This window comes from Poecilia reticulata, chromosome 15, assembly GCF_904066995.2.
Source record: "Poecilia reticulata chromosome 15, P_reticulata-male-v2, whole genome shotgun sequence".
Taxonomy (NCBI): domain Eukaryota; kingdom Metazoa; phylum Chordata; class Actinopteri; order Cyprinodontiformes; family Poeciliidae; genus Poecilia; species Poecilia reticulata.
Window position 1 is genome coordinate 27674460 of NC_088844.1, and position 22363 is coordinate 27696822.

At 41.2% G+C, this 22363-nt stretch overlaps 3 protein-coding genes and 1 long non-coding RNA gene across 5 annotated transcripts; 2 read left to right on the plus strand and 2 right to left on the minus strand.

Annotated features, from left to right (window-relative positions):
- Positions 1-979: 979 nt before the first annotated feature.
- Positions 980-3033, plus strand: nanp (N-acetylneuraminic acid phosphatase). The gene is made up of 2 exons (XM_008430004.3): positions 980-1126; positions 2129-3033. The coding sequence occupies exons 1-2, from the start codon at positions 1037-1039 to the stop codon at positions 2768-2770; spliced, it is 732 nt and encodes a 243-aa protein (XP_008428226.2). The 5' UTR covers positions 980-1036; the 3' UTR covers positions 2771-3033.
- A 1057-nt stretch (positions 3034-4090) lies between these two features.
- On the minus strand, positions 4091-16434 carry polr1b (RNA polymerase I subunit B). Its single transcript, XM_008430005.3, has 15 exons — positions 16168-16434; positions 15042-15209; positions 14818-14964; positions 14572-14704; positions 14356-14492; positions 13693-13916; positions 13174-13345; positions 12454-12625; positions 11844-12125; positions 11576-11709; positions 11331-11501; positions 11090-11246; positions 9897-10093; positions 5963-6213; positions 4091-5072 (listed from the first exon to the last, which is right to left on the minus strand). Exons 1-15 carry the CDS (start codon positions 16342-16344, stop codon positions 4190-4192), a joined length of 3405 nt encoding a protein of 1134 aa, XP_008428227.1. The 5' UTR covers positions 16345-16434; the 3' UTR covers positions 4091-4189.
- Positions 16435-17225: 791 nt separating this feature from the next.
- Positions 17226-17565, plus strand: LOC145555082 (uncharacterized). The gene is made up of 2 exons (XR_014091163.1): positions 17226-17310; positions 17353-17565. It is a non-coding gene; the product is annotated as an uncharacterized LOC145555082 (long non-coding RNA).
- A 1574-nt stretch (positions 17566-19139) lies between these two features.
- dnajc12 (DnaJ (Hsp40) homolog, subfamily C, member 12) lies at positions 19140-22288 on the minus strand. Of its 2 annotated transcripts, none has more exons than XM_008430009.3 (5): positions 21854-22288; positions 21206-21284; positions 20753-20892; positions 20545-20665; positions 19140-19605 (listed from the first exon to the last, which is right to left on the minus strand). In XM_008430009.3, the coding sequence occupies exons 1-5, from the start codon at positions 21929-21931 to the stop codon at positions 19523-19525; spliced, it is 501 nt and encodes a 166-aa protein (XP_008428231.1). In that variant the 5' UTR covers positions 21932-22288; the 3' UTR covers positions 19140-19522. The 2 variants fall into 2 exon arrangements, with proteins under 2 accessions (XP_008428231.1, XP_081472333.1); XM_081616207.1 differs by lacking the exon at positions 21854-22288 and adding an exon at positions 21393-21797.
- Positions 22289-22363: the final 75 nt, after the last annotated feature.

A 22363-nucleotide genomic window follows, 5' to 3' on the forward strand; every position in this document is an offset into this window, starting at 1 on the left:
AAATTTTATTAAAATTAAGGGTTTGCATCAATTCAGGCTAAAGAAAAACTGGTGCATTTTTAGTAGGCTTGTAATGGTGTTTTTACTAATAATATGCTATAATATTTCCTATCTGACTGTCTAGCTTATATTTAAATAGATGGCTAACTAGATATTAAAAAATATATAAATTCCATAAACATTTAGCTAGCTAAATATTTAGTTTACAAGCTTCATATTTTACTGGCTAACTAGATATTCAGTTATCAAACTAAAAGCTAAATATTTTGTCTGTAAACTAAATAGCTTGCAAACTAAATATCTAGTTTGGGAGCCAATTATTTTTGCTTGCTAACTACAGCAATTGTAGTTATTTCTGGACTAGTAAACTAGCATTAGCAAACTAAATAGTTTAATATTCTGGACTAACTAACTAGTTAGCAAGCTAAAAGTTTGGTTTGCAAGCTATATAATTTGCTAACTAAATATTAAGATTGACTTTAAATATATAACTTTCTTACTAAATATTCAGTTAGCAAGTTAAAAACTAAATATTTGGTTTGTATCCTGGTTTGCTATTCTGGACTAATTAGTTTACGAGCTACATATTTTTGTTTGTAAACTAAATAGCTTGCTAACTAAATATTAAGCTTGCAAGCTAAGTATTTAGCTTGCAACCAAATTTTAACTACATTGACAATGTGAAAGTCCTTAATTAAGCAAGCTAAATTCTATCTATCTATCTATCTATCTATCTATCTATCTATCTATCTATCTATCTATCTATCTATCTATCTATCTATCTATCTATCTATCTATCTATCTATCTATCTATCTATCTATCTATCTATCTATCTATCTATCTATCTATCTATCTATCTATCTATCTATCTCTTTTAGTTTCAGTGTACGCGTGGCGCCATCTAGAGGAAAAATTTAGAAAATACGTCATTTTGTCAATAGAACTACAAATCCCATGAAGCACTTCACTTCGCACCGCTTCCGCAAAGCTGTGTTTGTTTTCCTGGTTAGCGTTGAATGACGGCGTGCTTCAGCAATGGAGGGTAGAGCTGTGAAAGCGATCCTGTTTGATTTGGACAACACGCTCGTAGACACGAGTCTTGCCGGCGAGGTGGCGCTAAAGAAGGTGATGACAGCTAAAAATGCTTTTCTCCGGGGACTTCAGTTAAAACTTCCGCTGCTTGTTGATGTCGCTAGCTAAAGTTCTCGGTTTTAAAGTCAGCAACCCTCGCTTTACTTGTTTTATGGCGAAAACCCGTTAATGTGCCGTATTTTATTTAATTTACACGGCATAAATAATGAGTCGATATTTCAACGATCTGGGAAGTGAATGAAGACGTGGTGTCCGCTCCTTAACGGACTGCCGGCGCACGACCTGGAAAGGAGTTATGAAGACCGGCAAGGGAGGAGTTTTCCTCCTAAAAGCCTGGAAAAACTCTTATTTTCATGAGAGGTGATAGCTTATTAACACAAAGCAAATTATACATAGTTAATGTGTATCTTTGTAAAACAAAATTCTAAAGAGTTGGAACAATTTAATGCAAAAAGACATTATCTAAAATCAGCTGTTAAGACTTTAAAACCATCCTGGTCATTTTAACTTTTTTCATATTCTTGAAATTGTTGTTTTTTAACGCAGAAATACTCAAGCACAGCTCTTTAAACAAAATTAAACTCAATGGAACATTTCTTTAAATCCAAGTATTTAGTTTTTTCTCTCGTAAATTCGCCTTTGCTGTACTATTCATTATTTTTATTACGATTAATCACTTCAGTCCTAGTTTGATTTTCTGTCAGACAGAATCAGAATAAACATTGTGTCTTCTACTGTGTGTCTAAATATCTTTCAGTCAGTGGCCTTTGTTTTGTTCTTTTCAATTTATGATTGATTACTAAGTTATTTAAAAATCGATTAATCACAATTAATCGTTTCAGCCCTAGTCCGATTTCTGTCAAACAGAATCAAAACAAAGCTTAAGCATCTTGATATAAAGATCTTTCAGCAAATGGACGTTTTTCCGTCCGACTAACGATTAATCGATTACTAAATTACTTGGTGATTATTTTCATAATCAATCACGATTAATTGTTTCAGACCCATTTCAGGCTTGGTTTGTGTATTTTGCAGACTGGGGAGCTTCTGAAGTCCAAACTGAACCTGGACGACGACACAGTCCGCAGCATTTGTGATAAATTCAAGCTGAAGCTGCTGCGTGAGAGCCCCGACCGGCCGCCTGGCACCTCCCAGGACGACATCCGCATGTGCCACTGGGCGGAAAGCATCGCAGAGACTGCAGGAGGCAGCGCCGCGTCCGATCTGGCTTCTCAGTGCTACTATTTGTGGAAGAACAGCCGGCTGGAGCTTCTGTGTCTGACCCCGGAAGTGCGCGCCCTGCTGAGGCAGCTCCGCGGCTGGTACAAGCTGCTGCTGCTCACCAACGGCGACGCTCAAACTCAGAGGGAAAAGGTGGAGGCGGCCGAATGCGAGGAGTTCTTCGACGCGGTGGTGATCGCCGGAGATCACGCGGAGCAGAAGCCGTTCCCGTCCATCTTCCAGCTGTGCTTCAGCATGCTGCAGGTGGAGGCGCAGGACTGCGTCATGGTGGGCGACTCTCTGGACACGGACATCCAGGGTGGGGTCAACGCCAAAGTTCGCGCCACGGTGTGGATTCACAGAGCGGACGGGTCTGAGCTGGACGGTCCGGTGAAACCAGACCACACTGTCCCGTCTGTTCTGGACCTGCCGGCCGTGCTGGCACAGCTGCAGTGATGGGAATGTGAACAGATTTGTTTTTTAACCTCCATATGTTTACAGATATTTTCATATTTTATCAACTTTTTAACACTGTATATAAAATTTAAGACACTACAATGAGTGAAGCGTGACGGGGTGTGCAGACGTTTACCTCCATAATGTGGGCATTAGTTGTTGACCTGAAGATTTAATTATTTATTTGAACTGTTTTTGTTGAGGCTGGAGTGATTATGCAACATAAATTAGTAAAGCAATTAAAAATAAATTTGTAAAGCATCCTTGGGAGAACTGGAATAGTTCATTTGAACTCGTTGATTTCCTGGCAGAAACTCGGCTCTTGTATGCAGGGTTTCCCTCGGTGTATAATTAGCCTGGCGGGCCACCAGGCTTTATTTGAGCCCCCGCCAGGCTTAGCATTGCTAATTTATTTTTGGTTTTTAAAAGATTGACTCTTTTAAAGACTTTATTGTTGGTGTTTAGGTATTAATCTTCAAGTCTTCCAAAAATGCATAACTATCAAATGATGTTTTTAAATTTCCTGTCAACTTCAAACATTTTTTAACTCAAAAACACGGCGGGCGGCTGGAGGACTGAGCACCGGGCTTAGCAAGTTTTCTGGGGGAAACCCTGATATGGGGTATCATTTGGAAAGTTACACTGTAAAAATGAATAAGCTGGGTTATTTAGTCATAAGAGAAAAAAACTGGAGTTAATTTTTCAACATCTTACCCATTCATAAATGTCAGTTTCAATCTAAATATTTAGCAAGATGTAAGCTCAACTTGCCAACTAAACTTTAAGTTCATAAGCTAAATTTGTAAACTAAATAGCTTTGAATTCTGGACTAAACCTTTAGTTGACAAACTAAATATTTGATTTATAAACTACATACCTTCAAATTAAATATTAACTTTGCAAGTTAAATATTCAACTTGCAGACTACATATTTAGTTAGCAAGCTGAAAGCTAAATATCTGGTTTGTAAGATAAATAGCTTCGTATTCTGGACTAAACATTCAATTAGCAAGATAAATACTGTTTACAAACTAAATATATTGCTCTTCTGGACTTGATTAACAAGCTAAACATATTATTTGTAAACCAAATAGCCTGATATTTACACTAAATATTCAGTTAGCAAGTGAAATGTTTGGTTTTTCAACTAAATTAATTTCTATTCCGACTAAACTATCTTACTGGACTTGTTAGCAACCTAGATATTTCATTTGTAAACTAAATAGTTTGTATCTAAATATTTGGAATTGCAGTTTCTGAAATCTTCAGCTCGACTTGCTGCTACTGTCCTCAGCCACTAAAACCATCATGTAATAAAACTGACAGTTAAAAATCTTTTATTTAAGGGTCAAAACATTCAAACTTTAGCGCTACCTGATAAACAGCTGCAGAGGAAAACAGAGGCTTTGATTGTTCCTTTCACTTCACATCCAGTTTGACTTTGATGTTCATCGCTGCCAGCTCGGCCACGAAGTAACGGAAAACGTACGGAACAGACACGGAGTCCACGGAGTCGCTCTTCCCGCACAAACTGCACACCGTCTTCCGGTGGCGCATGGCCGACCAGGACGGCGGCGGCTTCTCCAGCAGCGGCGACAGCAGGCTGCCGCAGTCCACGCACACCTGCGCCACGGAGCGGTCCGAGCAGTTGAACAGCCGGTCCTGCAGCAGGAAGGACGAGCCGTGGGCCAGCAGCGCGTCCCGCTCCATCTCCCCGAACCGAATCCCACCCTGGATGTTCCTTCCTCCCACCGGCTGGTTGGTCACCTTATCCCGCGCTCCCGTCGTGCGCACCTGGAACTTATCGGACACCATGTGGCGGAGCCGCTGGTAGTACACGACGCCGATGAAGATGTCGGCCTCCAGCTCCTGGCCGCTCAGCCCGCTGTAGAGCCGCTCCGTGCCGTAGTAGTTGTAGCCGCCGGCGCGCAGCATCTCCCCGAAGTACTCCAGCGCGGAGTTCTGCTCGGAGAAGCTGAACGGCGTGGCGTCGTGGCTCAGGCCGTGCAGGGCGGCCGACTTCCCGGCCATGCTCTCGATCAGCATCCCGATGGTCATGCGGGACGGAAAGCCGTGCGGGTTGAAGAGGATGTCCGGGCTCATGCCGCTCTCGGTGAACGGCATGTCCTCGGCCGGCCACAGGCGGCTCAGGATGCCCTTCTGGCCGTGGCGGCTGGCGAACTTGTCACCGATCATTGGGTTACGCGGCACTCGGACGGTGATGCAGACGCGTTTGAAGCGACCCGATCCCGTGTCGTTGCTGCAGACCTTGATGTTGTCGACGACACAAGCCTCTTGGCTCCTACAGACACAAAACATGCAGTTAGACGTGTTTTCACATCTGATGGTCCGGAAAATTAAAACATTTTTTACATTTCAACTGCTGTGGTTCTATTCAGAGTAGCTCTACTTCAAAATATCTTTACTCAAGTAAAAGTTAAAAGAAATTACTCAAGTAAGACTAAAAGTATTTGGTAAAAAAAACAGTCAGTCTGGTGAATCTCTGGTGAAAACATGTTTTTCATTCAGGGGGTAGAAAATCCAGAAGTTTTACTGAAGTAAGAGTAGAAATACTTCTTAATAAAATTACTCCAGTAAAAGTAAAAAGTACAGAGTTGTAGAAATGTATTTTTTTTTAAAAGTTACTCAAGTTTGAGTAATTTATTAAATGTATATATTGACTATCCCACCCTGGTTCTCTTTCCCACTGCACTGAGTCAAATGAACCAAACTCAAAAACCTGTTCCCCTCCTCGCCTGTGGAGGCGCTAAGCCAAGAACTACTGAAGAAAAAAACACAAATTTCTGGAGAAATATAAACAGGTCTTTCTTTTTCACAAAATGTAAAAAAAAATGGAGCAGCGCCAAATTCAGCAGCTGTAGGATTTCTCTTTAGTCTTTGTTAAAAAAAAAAAAGAACAAGTCGTTTCTTCTGCTGGTGCTCAACTGGCACATGTGTTGTGGTTGTATTTACCCAGAATGCCCTGTGCTGTAGTCCACTTCCTGCTTTTAAAGGAACCGAACCGAGACAGCAGTTTATAGGCGGACCAGCAATCGCTTTTTGGTCGATTATGTGTTCGTAATCGATTGATCTGTTCACAGATTATCCGTCTCTTATTAAACTGTCACATTATGGTGACAGTTTTAACGAGTATTTGAAACAGTGAAGTTTGTGTTTGTTCAAAGCAGTGACCTGTAGAAGCTGACGTGGCTTTGTCCCGTGTTCAGGTTGATGTAGCTGTAGAACGGGTCTCCGTACTGAATCACCGACCCGATGTGAGGCAACCCGTCCACATCCAGCTTCCCGTTCACTTTCGGGTCGCCCGGCTTGGCCCCGAACACGACGCCGTCCTCTCCCTTCACCTTCTCCGCCAGGTCCACCAACTCCGTCTTGTAGATGCTCCCGTGAGCGAAGCCTCTCTCCCACGACGACTTGTTCACGATCTGAAGACATTGAGAAGCGTCAGCGTTTCATCCCTAAACCAACGATTCTCAAACCTTTTCAGGCTGATTAACCCATTTAACGAATAAACACGGACCACCTAACATGAAACTACCCCACATGTTAATATATATAACCTGAAATTAGAAGATTAGCCTTTAAAACAGTTACTGTCATGAACAAATCTACTGGGGCCATTTTGACTTATAGATTCTGAAAATGTGGAGTCTATGCTTTCCAATGATGTCAAATACATAGAAATAAAAAAAGAAGTTGTTCAATACCAAATGTTGTATGCAATTATAACATTTGACGGCTATTTGTAATTTAGAATCACAATAAAAGAAAAATAGACATTAGCTGCTTGGCAGAAACAAAAACCGTCTTCTGCACCATTAAATATAAAAATAACGCCCCCACTTCTATCAATTGTATTTATTTTCCAATTAAATCATTTTAAATTAAATAAAAAAAATAGCAGGAGCGTTATAAGCAAACAAAGACGTAAAAATAAAGAACAGTTCTCATCTACAGAGACTCGTTCACGGCTTAGAGCCGATCAAAACAAATCTAATTGTTCGTGAACGACACATCGATACTCTCAGCAGGTTTAACTTAGTTTCCTCCGATCATAAGTATTCCCGACGTTGTTTTCTTTCCAGCGGTATCTTCACTTTTTCTGACCTAGATTTCAGCCTTTTACCCATTATTACTTCTAAACACAATACTTTGGTAAGCTAGCGGTGCGAGTTAGTGTTGGGCCATCTGAATCCAGGCTTCGAGGCTGGTACCGAGTAAAAAGGGGGCGTGTCCGATGAAGCTCCGCTTCGAGGCTTGTGTCGTCTTGCTGAAAACCACGTGACTGGCAACAAACAAGGCCTCGCATTGCATAGACATCAATACGTACACGCCTCATGGAGCGCTGCGTCATACGTAAACGCCTCATGGAGCGCTGCGTCATACGTAAAAGCGTCCGCCATCTTCTATGAGGCAGCAGGGCAATCGGAGCATTTACTTGTATTAGCTTACTGGCTTACTGACGTCACAGCGTCCTTCACATTCAATATGGCGGACGCTGTGACGTATCTCAGCAACGGGCCGACCCGCTCCATGAGGCGTCTACGTATTCATGTCTATGTACATGAATGTGTCGTCTTGCTGAAAACCACGTGACTGGCAACAAACAAGGCCTCGCATTGCATAGACATCAATACGTACACACCTCATGGAGCGCTGCGTCGTACGTAAAAGCGTCCGCCATCTTCTATGTGGCAGCAGGGCAATCGGAGCTCCTTAAGTCCTGTGCTGTGTGGACTTGTTTCAACCGTTTTACGAAACAAACTGGATTCATTGGCATTAATTTTTACAGGCAAGGATAAAAGATCAGAATTACTTGACTTTGCAGCCAGAAATTAGCTTCTGAACAACCGAAAAATATTTCCTATGTAGCTAAATTGGCCCAAAATAACAGCTGATTGTTAGCATAGCAGCTAACGTTTTCATACTGTTTTCTAATGAGAGAGCTGATGAAAAACCGCTGTTAGAGGAGAAGTTTATTAAAAACCAGAGGATTTAGTGAGTAAATATCAGTCAGGATCAGAGCTGGAGCTGCTGCTGTTCTTCAGTCTTTCCCAGCTTCACCATGTCGGTATTTAGCTATAAAGATGCTACGAGTCCGAGCCCAACATGCTGAAAATGGCTTTTTATGAATGTGAAGGAAACATATATTGATGATGTTGATTTCTATTTCACTTTTGGATAATTTCTCTTTTATTCTTGGCTTTAGCCTGTGAACCAGGACGTCTCTGAAGTCATTGAGTTCTCCCAGTATGACCAGCAGACTGAAGACTATGACCAGTGTTCCCAGTATAATAAATACATGTTCTATTCTTTCACTTTTTGTGTATTTTTAAATATCTCAATCTGAAGTATTAGTGTAATAATACAGTTTATATAATGAAATAAAAATAATTTACTCTGTTAGAATTATTTTCACTCTTTGCTGTCAATAGCAGAGTTGACAAACTGTAATAAATATTTATTCTCTGGAAAAAAAAAGTAAGAAAAATATGTAGTTTAATGTTTGACAATAACTGATTTCTCAATAACATATAAAAAATAAATACAGGAAAATTATTTGTTTCTTGTCTTGAAATGTTAAATGTACATTAAATTATGGAATTATGTAAATATATTCTTTAATAAAACACTGTAAAAGTGTGTCTGTTCATCAATTTCAATATAAAAATTATCAGAATCATTTCTATCAAATAAAAACCTTGTGGTCTTTATTCAGAAATGCCCCCAAAACAATTAATAATCACATCAAAAGTTAGAAACTCTGTCTTAAGTAATTTCTTTGATTGCCAAATATATTTGTGTGTGTGAGAAAATGTGTCAATGACGGGTATTAACTTAAAATACTTTGTAGAACGGCACTTTATAAAGTTCGGTCCATTCACTTGTATTAGCTTACTGGCACATATTCCACATTCAATATGGCGGACACTGTTACGTATCGCAGCAACGGGCCGGTCCGCTCCATGAGGCGTTTACGTATTAATGTCTATGTCACATTGCCTGGGTCACGTGACTGCTTCATTTTGCGTGTGGGTTTTCAAAATAAAAGCGCGATGAGCCGCGCTGCATCATGGGTTGTTGTCTTTTTGGTCTCGCACCAGAGGAGAATATTTGTCTTCAGTGGCCAAAATAAAATGAACATTGACCAACATATTTGATGTGTATTGATGATGTCACTCATCAAAATGTAATGTTTGTTACTGGTTTTCTCAATTGTAGATTATGTTTTTTTATGACTTTATATTTTTGTGATTTTATGAACTGCTTTGTTGCTTAAATGTGCTACAGAAGTAAACTTGATTAATTGTCTGAAATGGAGCCAGTAAGAGGAAAATCTCTGACATCTGGGAATACTTTGAGATTATCCTCACAATAAAATTCTTCTTAGATAATAATTAACCCTCCACATCCCAATTTCTCACCTTCTGCAAAGTTCCACTATTATTTGTAGTCTGATTAGCAAAGATATATCAGTCTTTCACAGCAGAAACAGATTTAATCCTGTTGCAGAACTAAAAATTTAACATCTAGCCAAATATAAGGGATCAGGGATAAATACAAGAAAAAGCAAACGCCCCAACATGCACTGCACTCCCAAGACACTAAAACATCAAATGTCTTTATTGTCAAATCTGACCTAAAAGAAAACCCAACACAACCACTGACGTTCAACATAAACCAGGATTAGATTGGCTACAAATCATTTTAATAATTAAAACATATGACAATTAAATATGGTTTCATTGATTCTCCTGTTGCTAAATATGAGTTTGATGAAAACATTGTGACAATATTTACTATTTACTAATTTTTGGCAGTATGATCCAACTGAGTGACAAAGCTGTTAGTTTCACCAGCAGATGTCACTAGTGAGTCCTGAATGGAGCATCGAGTAATGAACCTTTTTGCAAAGCAAAGGGCTGGAAAGCTTCACTGCTTCGTGAGGCTTCATTTTCCCATCACTAGTGCGAGTCGCACTTTTAGCTGACGTCACGGCAAATAAATGGTTGTTTACATGCAGTACCTTACAGACCACTAGAGGGCGCCCGGGGACCAGAGTTTGATAACGACTGCTCCAGACACCAGACCGTTAACCGGCGCTTACCATGGCGTCCTCCATGTCGTAGCCCGTGTAGGAGATGACGGCGACGACGGCGTTGGTGCCGCTCGGGTAGTTGTCCAGGTTGTAGTGGTCGTACATGTAGGGCCGGACCAGAGCGCTCTGCGGCGTCTGGAGCCGGTACAGCTTGTTGTCGGAGCGATCCGTGAACGAGTGCAGCGGGAATCCCATCGTCTGCTTCCCTGCAGTGGAAAATAGCCGATTAAACGATTCCTCAACGCTGCGCAGTCCCTCCAGGATGGTTTATTTATGATTTCTGTGGCTTAAAATTAGAGATGGACTTAAAAGTTTTACCATAATATTTTGTGGTACTGATGTGATAAAAAATAAAAGTGACAACTATTTAACTCTATGGCTGTGAATCACAATATACACATTCAATAACAGTCAATATCAGTAATTACTGATTGTTTTTTGTTTTGTTTGAAATATCTGAAATACTACAAAACTGGTGACATTTCCTGCTTCAGCCACAGTTTACTCTCCATGTTGTCATTTTTTTTATTAAATCAGGTTTTAGGCATGGTGGTAAAACGTTAAACTGCTGCTGTGTTAGTTACCCAGCAGATTGTTGCTAGGTAACCAGAGAATGAGCGAGTTGCTAGGTAACTAAAGAGTGAGAGCGTTAGTTAGTTTCTCTGCTAGCTTAACTAGCAGAGTTAACCTAGCAGAGCTTAACTCTCTGCTAGCTTAACTAGCAGAGAGATAAAACTTTATTGATCCCACAAGGGGAAAATTGATTTGTCCCAGCATAGCACACAATAAAAAATTTAAATAAGTTAATAAATACATAAAGTAATAATAATAAACATACGATAATAAATAACAATGAGAAACAATCCAGACTGGCAAACTGTCGTCACGCCACAAATTAATATAAAAGATTACAAAGTCTGTTTCCCAGTAAAATCTTGCTGGATGCTTGTGGCACGACTTATTATGAAATACAAAAAAGGATAGCTAAAGAAAAACTTGTTGTGTTTTACTTGACATTTTCCGTTTATTAAGAACATAAAAAGTCGTCATGGAAAATCTCATCCTAAAAAACATTACAAAAAGCGTTGGATGGTCACATTTGTGCCGTTCTTGAATTCCAGTCAAGGGTCACAGAAAATCAACCAAAGGGCCACAAATAGCCCCTGGTCCACAGTTTGAACCCCCCGGTGTAGCTGACTCACCCATCTGGCACTGGTACATGTTCCTGGGGCTCTGGTTGTGGTCGGAGTAGGGGATGAAGTTGGCCACCACGCTGAGCATGCTGTGGGGGAACAGCTCCTGGTGCGTGCTAACACCCGGCTCTATCTCCGCCTCCAGGATTCCCACGTTGAGGTAAAGCTGCAGGCCAACAGCGTGCAGCTGGTTTAGTGCTGCAGGTTCCCCAAAAACAGTTTAAAAATATGTCCATAAGGCATAATTTACCTGTTCAAACGTGCCAATCAGCTCTTGCTTCCCAAGAGCCAAATTCTGGACGGGTCGCATCATGCGGCACAGCGTAGTGAAGAGGAACAGGCCCGGATACAAACTGGGCTTCCCGGTTTTAGGAACCAGGACGATCTCAGTCCAGGGAGGGACTTTTTTCTGTCCCAGAACCTGAAGGAAGAGTTCAGAGGTCAAGTTTACCTGGAAAAACGACCAGCAGGACGAGGAATATTCATCCAAGTCACCTTAAAGCGGCGCAGCGAGTCGGCGACGGACGGAGCCAAATCAGCTTCGACCCAACCGACAACGGACCCATCCAGAACCACCGGGTAGCAGTCAGAGAAGGCCTGACCCGGAGAACCGTCCACCGGGGTGACACCTGAAGGGGAGGACAGAAAATAAGAAGACGAGAAAAATTACAGATTGAAAGAAAGAAACAGAAAAAAAAAACAGAAAGAAGAAAGAAACAGAAAGAAAGGAAAAGCAACAGAAGTCCGGCGGTGTTTTCCTCACCCAGCGAACAGAGCAGTCCCGGCAGCGCGGTGGTGTAGGCGGTGGCGGTGACGACCTCGCAGCTCGCCGTCATGTGGTTCATGAGGCCGCAGGGCTCGCCGTCCGGCGTGTGGACCGGACACAGGAAGCCCCAGGACTCCGGCAGCAGCTTCCTGACCGACGTCGTCCTCATCTTGGCGAAGGCGGCGCCTCTGTGGACGCAGCGGAAGTGCGACAGGTAGCGGATGAAGTTCAGCTTGTCAGCCACGACGCACAGGCCCGTGCTCTGCAGCATGCCGAGACCTGGAGGACGACACGACCTTTGACCCCACAGGAAGAGCTTTCTGCTAATGCCATTTCAACTGACCTTTTAGATTTAAAAATGCCCTTTAATTAGATGCAACTTTAGCTATTAAAACATGTTAAAGTCTTAAATCAAAGTAGTCAGATCTCATTTTAGCTTATAAACAAATGTTTGTAAACTAAACGGAGTAAGTCGGTGTTAGTGGCAACATTGAGCTAACATTAGCATTTTAGCTGCTCATCCTCTTCCAAACATTAAGATAATTTCTTTAATCTCAAGTTAAGTAGTTAGCTAGCTGGACTTTGTGGTTGTTGTTGTTGTGTGTACCTGTTTTGGAGTGCAGGTTCCCGGTGGCCAGCAGATATTCAAACGGTTTGGTTAAATCCGACCCCATGCTCAACAACTTCATCACATGCTCAGTGCTCAGTTCGCCGGTCAGCTTGGTCCCTCGCTTATCGAAGGAAAGCTTCACCGACGTTAGCCACGCCGTTAGTTTCTCCTGCGAGAGATTCAACTGTGTTAAATGAAATCTTAACGAAGACGAGAGGGAGGGAGGGAGGGAGGGAGGGAGGGAGGAAGGAAGGAAGGAAGGAAGGAAGGAAGGAAGGAAGGAAGGAAGGAAGGAAGGAAGGAAGGAAGGAAGGAAGGAAGGAAGGAAGGAAGGAAGGAAGGAAGGAAGGAAGGAAGGAAGGAAGGAAGGAAGGAAGGAAGGAAGGAAGGAAGGAAGGAAAAACAGGAAAGGAAGGAAGGAAAAACAGGAAAGGAAGGAAGGAAAAACAGGAAAGGAAGGAAGGAAAAACAGGAAAGGAAGGAAGGAAAAACAGGAAAGGAAGGAAGGAAAAACAGGAAAGGAAGGAAGGAAAAACAGGAAAGGAAGGAAGGAAAAACAGGAAAGGAAGGAAGGAAAAAAGAAAGGAATCAAAATAGAAAGAAAGGAGACAAACAGGGTAACACAGAAGGAAAGGAGAGATGAAGGAAAGAGGGGCAGAAAGAAGGAAGGATACAGAGCAGACAGGAAGAAGCCAAATAAGGGCGGGCGGGTCTGACCTTCAGGAACATGAGGTAGAGCTGACCCGGAGTCAGAACCTCCTGGCACATCAGGCTGTCCGGGTTCTCCTCCATGCACTCCTGCTTGGCGAAGTTGAATAGCTTCCGGGTCGAGAAGCACAGCAGGTAGAACTTCTCCAGGTCCGACTTCAGGTGGATGCAGAGGCATTCGCTGCACACAAAACGCAGAGTCTCACCATCATTTTTATTCATTTTTATTTCCTGCTCTTCCCAGGAAGTTGACGTCACGAGCCGGGAACTGAGACAGAGGACAGTTTAGCATGCGACACAGGACTCAATGCTGCACCTCTGCAGCATTAAATTACAAAACAGTATTATCTGATAAACTGGCTTGCTATTATTCTTTAACTGAAGTGAAGGGCCACACACAATCAGACCACAAATGGCCCCCGAGCCACACATTGGACACCCCTTCTCTAAGCACTAATCCTCAAAATTACAATAAAAGACATGAAAGCTTCTTAAAGAGGTTCTTTGTACATTATAATAAGTGCTTACTTTAGCAGGAAGTTGGCGCATTGCTCGTTGGTGTACCACTCCGGTATGCTCAGCTTGACCCGGAAGCGCTCGCCCAGGTAGTCGAGCACCTTGCTGCGGGTGGTGCAGCCCTCCTCCGACACCATGCGCAGCATTTCTGACACGCAGGTCTTATAGAAGGAGTTGTCCTCGCTACCTTTGATCAGCTCCTGGTAGATCTGGAAATCTGTGAAGTCCACCAGAGCCTGAGCAGCGAGAGGCAAACAAAATACAAACTTAAAATGAGGAGGGCACCCACCCACTTTTCCAATTCCAATATCCGACGTCTAGTATTCTAATTTATTTGTAGAAAATTTTTTAAACTAATCCCAAAATTTCTTTGTTTGTCGTAGCAAAGTTTATACTTTCAGAGCTCATAAATTTCCAAGTTTTCCTACCAAATTTCTGAAATTAATCTAAAAAAAATAGTTTTTTTTTGCGCCGTCATATAAATGCACTGGATTATAAGTTATTTGATCATTCTTGAACACACCAAGAAAGTGCAATTAGGAATTATAAATACAAGGTAAAATAAACAGAATCAGAATGAATAGATCTGCATTCATGCATCAGACACATGTAGTAGAATTGTATCTTTACCGATACGGTTATCGGATCGGTACCGGTACTGGATCGGTGCGTTACCTTCAGAGCGAAGCCGAGCGGCAGGAAGAACAGCTCCTTCTGGTAGATGAAGTTCAGCATCACGGTGCCGTTCTCCAGGTAATGGAGGTTCATGTTGATGGCCGAGTGCTCCTCCCTCACGCAGTGCATGGAGATACCTGCCAGCAGAGGAGGGCGGGGCTTGTTCTTAAAGGGGCGGCGCTCGTTTTTAAAGGAGGAGTGGCTCTGCGTCCTTACCGTACTGGGTGTATCCCTGACCGCGGCTCTTCCACTTGGGCCTGCACATGGCGACCGGATAGTTCCTCCTCTGCTGTATCAGCATGCGGACGACCTTCTCGATGCCGTTCATGATGAAGTAACCTCCCATTTCCTGCCAGGTCAAAGACAATTAGCGGGATTTGACTGGAACAACTCCTGCGCTTTTAAAGCTTGAATCTGATTGACCGTCATGGTTGACGATGAATCACGGATGGCGTAGCGAACCTCTGCCTCTTCATGATGCTTTACGAGCTCCTTAGGCGACAAGCCGTGGAGGTTGCAGAGCTTGGACTTCACCATGATCGGTACCTGACCCAGGGACTGCTTGATGATTCCTTTTGGGATGCCGTTGATCGCCCAGCTGATGTCCGCCTAAAACGACGCAACGCGCTGTCAAACAGAGGTCAAAGGTCTCCATTTTGATCCTGGTCTGAGGGATGGGGCCTTACCACCAGCTTTCCTTTGTAGGAGCACCTCCTGCCTCGGCACTCTGCGGGGTAAACCTTCATCTCGGTGCAGATGCTGCCCTTGGCGACCACTGGGTTGTGGATGGAAGCTTCCACAAAGGCGAGGGTCACTTTGTTCTGTTTGAACATGAACTCCATGGGCGGGATGGCCTGAGAGGAAACACCGGGTAAAATCAGACATGGACGACGCCCAGCTCATAGCTAATACATCAATAACAATATATAGCGGGATAGACATAATATCAGTATAATACGTCTAGAAAATATTCAATATTCACTGAATGCCAATTCTGAACTGCACAGCATTCTGGGTGATGTAGGCAGAGGAAAGGTAGCTAAGCTAGGTTGGTGGAATCAACTAACTCTCTCACTCTTTGGTTGCCTAGCAACAGCCTGCTGAGTAATTGGCACAGCAGCAGTTTCCAGTTTCTCCTCCGTCTGTCACAACTGCGTAAAAATAAAAAACAACAGAGTAAAAGCCAGATGAAACAAGAAAGTCCAGTAACCTTTCTTGTATTTCAGATATTTAAAAGAGAAAAACTAATCAATAATTATTGATAAAGACTGATATGAAATGCTAATATTGTGATACATTTTACAGCCATATCGCCCAACTCCGTTTATAGCTTTCTGTTACGGCTGAATCTCAAATTAAAATAGTGGGGAAATGTTATTTAATTAGTTATCAATTCAGTTTAATAAAGTGTACACTTTACACATTAATTTCACACAAATATATACACTGAAACAATCGAAGCAAATCGTGTTATTGTCACCAAACAAATCACCTTCCTGCTCAAATTAGATGCTAAAACACAATAAACAAATTTACAAAAAAAAAAAAACAACTAAAAAATTTTCTCACAAAGTTTTCTCGAATCCACCAAATAGAAATAATTAAAAAAATTACCCTAAAACAAGTAAAGTTTAGTCTGACAGAGGGGAGAACATAAACTGGAATAACTTTATAAAAAATTATGTTTGGGTTTCAATTTGCTCTAATTTTACCCAGAATGATTTCACCCGCTTGGCATATAGCTGAGTGACAAATCGATATAATTTAGCATCTTAAGCTAAATAACTCCGTATTCAATGTCCGGCGACCCACCAGGACGACCCGAGAGAGTCCCTCGGTGACAGCCTGGTTAAAGGACTCGATGTGGGCCTTGGTGAGGTCCTGGACGGCGGGGTGCTGTTTGTCCTTCAGTTTCCCGAAGCCTCCGTCCGTCAGGTTCTTCAAACTCGGTCCATGAGGCAAATTCGTCCACTTATCAGAAGGCTCCATGTTTCTGCTTCAGCTTGTTTACCACATGGACCTGCTGACACCGGAAGCACATGTCTGAGGCACCGGAAGAGAAGCAGGAAGGTTCGTTGTGCCTTTTCTGCCATCTTGTGGTGGTTAATAAACTTTCACTTGCGACTCCATTCGGTCAATACATTAAATTAGTTTATAGTGGAAACAAGTTGGCAAATAATTTTATAGTCAGCGAGATGAATTCATTCTGAGAATGGTTAACATTTTTGGGGTTTGAAATTTGATCAGACTGTGACATCTTTGTTACAAACAATCTTTGTTATATTGCCGTATTAACAGAAACATAAGCGGTTTTTCGGCATTGTTTTCCCTTTGCCGTGGCGGACCGCACTAAATCATTAATATGGAGGTTTCAGTTTGTCTAAGTCATTATAATAAGTCAGTACTTGAATACTTTTTACAAAATTCTTTTTTACTCTTACTTGAGTAAATTCTTGGACGGCTACTGAGTAAAAATATGTTGAAGTAGTGCTACTCTTACTTGAGTACAATTTTTGGCTATTCTGCCCACCTGTGATATTAAGGATATTAAGAAATACTGTAAGTTTAATCTTTATACCTTTAATAAATGGTAAAAGGACCGAACTTGTATAGCGCTTTTCCGATCATTTTGACCACTCAACGCGCTTTACACATGTCACATTCACCCATTCGCATTCACAAACGCGCGCACATTCATACACTGATACGCAGATTTACCGATCAGATTAATATTAATTTAAGATTAATACTAACTAAATATCAAAATAGTTTTTAAATTACGCTTATTTTATTTTCTTATACAGATTTCTCAACAATGATTATTTTTGTAAGGGTTTTTCTCAACAAAAAAGCAGTTTGACTGTATTGATGTGGAATTGTGTTATTTGCGTTGCTGTCCAGTTGGGGGCGCTGTGGAACCAAGAAGTTGCAGTGGTTTTGAGAAGAAAACGTGAGGTTCTTGTTGCTAAACGTGAGGTTCTTGTTGCTAAACGTGAGGTTCTTGTTGCTCCTGGACGCGTTATTGCTGAGGTTGGGTAGCAGTGAGTGAGGCGGTGTAAAAACACGAGGCGTGGATGCAGTAAAAAGACTGAGTCTCGCTGTATTACTCAGGCTGCGCTACAGCGTCTATTCACAGGCGCGATCCCACTACTGAGCGGCACGGGGGCTTTGGCCTGCTCCGTCTCCGACCTGGGCCGGTGCACCCCTCCTTAGGCGACCTGGTGGTCCCGGGCTCCCCCAGGAGCACCATATCGATACCGAGCTTAGTGCGGACACCCGATCGGCATAGTCCACTGCAGCTCAGAGCTCCTGAGCTCAAGCGATCCGCCAGCCTCAGCCTCCCGGTAGCTTGGATTACAGGCGCGCGCCACCGCACCCGGCGAAGGCTGCCCGCGCTCAGCGGACTTTTAGCCTTCAGTACGGTGACGTCATCGCGTACTGCCGCCGTCTGCTGGATCGCAACAATCAATTTGCTTTATTAAAGACAGTTAACTTACGACAGCGTATTAGGGCCATTGTAGATAGAAAATGAAGGAGTACATTTCCGCCAAACAACTCAGACATTTTCTATAAAAACAAGTACAATTCTGAGCTCCAAAAGTAAAATATTTGCTAGAAAAAACGACAATTTTCTCTTTTTTTCAAATGGATTTTTGACTTTTCAAACTAAAATTTTCACGTCTCTCCGATTCATATAAAATGTCTGAGTTTGTTAGCGGAAAGATACAAATTTTTCTATTTCTCTTACATGTCGGAGTTAAGTGTTTTAAATGAATGATAAATAAGTAGTAGTCTCCTGTTTCAAGTAAGAAAAAGGAAAATGTTTGATTGTTGCGATCCAGCAGACGGCGGCGGCAGTACGCGATGACGTCACCGTACTGAAGGCTAAAAGTCCGCTGAGCGCGGGCAGCCTTCGCCGGGTGCGGTGGCGCGCGCCTGTAATCCAAGCTACCGGGAGGCTGAGGCTGGCGGATCGCTTGAGCTCAGGAGCTCTGAGCTGCAGTGGACTATGCCGATCGGGTGTCCGCACTAAGCTCGGTATCGATATGGTGCTCCTGGGGGAGCCCGGGACCACCAGGTCGCCCAAGGAGGGGTGCATCGGCCCAGGTCGGAGACGGAGCAGGCCAAAGCCCCCGTGCCGCTCAGTAGTGGGATCGCGCCTGTGAATAGACGCTGTAGCGCAGCCTGAGTAATACAGCGAGACTCAGTCTTTTTACTGCATCCACGCCTCGTGTTTTTACACCGCCTCACTAACTGCTACCCAACCTCAGCAATAACGCGTCCAGGAGCAACAAGAACCTCACGGTTTCTTCTCAAAACCACTGCAACTTCTTGGTTCCACAGCGCCCCCAACTGGACAGCAACGCAAATAACACAATTCCACATCAATACAGTCAAACTGCTTTTTTGTTGAGAAAAACCCTTACAAAAATAATCATTGTTGAGAAATCTGTATAAGAAAATAAAACAAGCGTAATTTAAAAACTATATATTAACTATTAAAGGTTTAAAAAACATCATTACCAACAAATTATGTTTTAGTATTTGCAGGTGGTGTGTGTTGTGTAAAAAAATTGGTATCACTGTTAATTTTGGTAAGCAAATATTTAAAGAAAATATGAGTTTACTCTCTTTTAATTACATATATCCAAATAATCTTGCGTTCAGTTGATGTAGATCAGCAGCAGCTATAATTCTGGCCTGAACCCAAATAGAGTAATGTCTAATCCTGAAACATAAACTTTTAATATCAAATTTACACCAGAGAATGACAAAATAATAAATCACATTGAAACTGTAGTTTATTTGAAAAACAGAACCATTTTGAACAGGAGTCAGTGGCACAAAAAGCTGAAATTCCTCTGGTTAGTTTAAAAGACGAGACAAATAACATTAGCTACCAAATGTATTACATTCACAGCATTAACATCAAAAGTTACACAAAACATAAAAAAATAATTTACATTTAGATTTTATCACATAAAATATGGAACATGTCATATTTATTCATCTGGAACAGAAACATTCACATCCACACATTTTTAATACCATAGACACAAACTACATATTCTTAAGAAGGTCGGTGTTCAGCAGCTGAACACCTGAAAACAGCAGGAAGCAAATACTTGAAGAGAGTAACCAGAGCTAGCTTTTAATGCCAATTCATTTATATTTCATAATTTCTGAACTTCTGCAGCAGACATGATGGGGAGTCGGAGGCCCAACGGAAACGCTGATGATAGAAATCACCTAATTGGGAAAAAAAAAAGATTATTTTAAGGTAGACAATGATGTGAAAATGAAGATAAATATTCCTTCATCGTTCCATGTTTGCGTATTTTATTGCACTTTTGTCTGATAGACACAAAGTAGCACCTAACTATGAAATGGAATGAAGAGTACTCATTGTTTTCAGACATTATATGATTATTTTCAAATTAAAATCTGAAAGGTGTGGTGTGCATATCTTAAATTCCACCATCCACATTTATTCTTTGAAGACTCTTGGTTCTTGGTCACAACATGAATTTGACTTAAAAATAAAATCTCAGTTTTTTTATTCATTCTTTTCTAAAAACAAAATAAGAAATGACTTTCAAAAAGTGGCTTTTATTTCAGTCGTCCATTTTATGGATTATATGGTGCCATGTCTATGATGATTTTTTTTTTTTTTTTGCTTAATTACAAGTAATAATATTGAAGGAATAAAGATGCAATTTTACCAGAACATCTAAAAATTGTGGGAAAAAAAGTTGTTTTAATGAGAAAAAAAGCTTTGATAATCATTTTATTTTAAAGTGTTAGAAAATTGAGTATTTCCTTATCTGTAAAACTGATACCAAAGCTTAACTTCACAAAATGCTCAACATTTCTCATTTTTATTTTTTGTTGGTTTTTGGAGTACGGCTTTATTCTCACATTATTTAAAATATAATTATGGCTGTATTTGACTGTATTTTTGCAATATTTTGACTTTATTGTCACAGTTTTAAAAAAACGTATCCTGGCTTTAACATTTTGTTGTAGAATTGACCTGAATTCAAAGTCCATATGATTAGAACACTCGTCACACAAGTTGGTGGCCAAGATGATTCTTTTTCTGTGTATTTAACTGTCACTTGGACTAGCAGACAAGTTTAAATATATTTATTAAAGTAATAAAAAAAACACCTGATGTTATTTACTTACATAACGCTGCTTCGTTTGAAGGATTCTCCAATGTTTCGTCGGTCTGTGAAGCAGCCGGATCTTCCGGTTGGCAGGACTCCAGCATCGGTTCTTTCTTGGTTCTCACAGCCCAATGCATCGACTGCAAACACAAAAAAAGCTGCGTCAGTTAGTCAACTGCAGCTGCAGCGAAACCTGGAAACCTACAGAGATTGAAGACGGTTCGTACCGTTTTTACCGAATCATTCAGGGCCCGCCATTCCTGGAAGGGAATACTAATCCCACTTCTTTTCCACAGGTCGTAGTTTCTCCGTTTGGCTTCGTCGCACAGAACCTCTTTGGCTTCTTGCAGCTTTTGGAAATCAACCACTGACCAGAAGAAAGAAAAGTCTTAGAATAATTATGTCTATGACATGTTAATACTTTTCTTGTTATTAGGCTGGAAACTATATGCAAATATCAAATTATTTATTATTTACTGTAGTTGATAATTTGTCAAAAATTATAAGATGTCTTTTTTCAAAGAGCCTGGATTAACAAGGACATTTTGTGTCTTGAAACTCGTAAATGTGGCTCTATGGATTGCAAAGGTTGCAGAACACTGGTGCATCTCATACAATCGCAAGAAAACCATTGAATTAACAAATATTTTCAGTTGAAGAGAAGTTAATCTGAGATTCACCTGCAGTTGGGTTGTCCTGGTGTTTATCTGGGTGACATGCTAAGGCTCTGATCTTGTATTCATTCACAATTTGCTCAGTCTTTAAGAAAACATACACAAAAACAGAAAAATAATTCAGATACATTTCAATAATACTGTGGAATATTGTCTCTGATGCCTGGAAATTGAGTTGCTAGTATCATCAGACCGTCACACAGCAACGGTCTTCAGTCAGAGGCCTCTTCAGATTCATTGCAACACTGACTGCTACGAGAGATGGTTCCTGGACAGAGCATCACCATCCACGACTCTAAGCAGATACTAAGATGATGAATTCAAACTCTAGTTTAAAAACTACAAAATGCAGACTTTTCAAAACAGGATTAAATTATTCTCTTCTAATAGCAGAGTCTTTCAAATCCAGTTTTTGATCTGTAAAAGGTTTATTTGATTTGCGAAAGATCGATTCTTATGTCGTGAAGCAACAGGTTTCACATAAATTCACTTTGAACAACAAACTGAGTCTTTAAATAACAATTTATCAATAATATTCGTCCAATACTCTATGCTTCTGCATTAGTATTTAAAGAAACGTGTTTCGATTTGTCATGCGAAGATGTAATGTTCCAGCAAATAGACAGAGCCTTGAGTAATCCACTGGGAACTTACCGATGACAGTTCATCACAACCTAACAACCCATAGTAATCCTCCAAGTCTTCAGGTTTACGACCCAAGATAGCCTCCATTTACGAGTGGTTTAGAAAAACGTTTATGATCGCTTTTTATCGCAGCCTCATGCAGCTGCGTCAGATTACAACTGCTTATTTCAAGGACTGGTCTAGCTCGGCCTCTCCCCAAACGTTTTATAGCATTGCTGATAAAAATGTTTACTCTAAAGAGACATTAAACTGATAAGAATGTCAATCAAATCTCTTAAGTTGAATAAACGTGTCTGTCCTTTTCTCGAGTGACGTATGTTGCATTCAAGTGTTTCGGTAAAACCTCTGAACTAAAAGTGCATTTAAGATAAATATGTATTTGTCATTAGTTTTCTGCTTAGAAAACCAATGTGTATGTCCGGGCAACTGAAATCAATTAAAATATATGAACTCAATCACCATTACCTCAACAGAAGGCTAGAATTTTGCGCTTCAATCCCATTTTAGCGATTCGTTTAT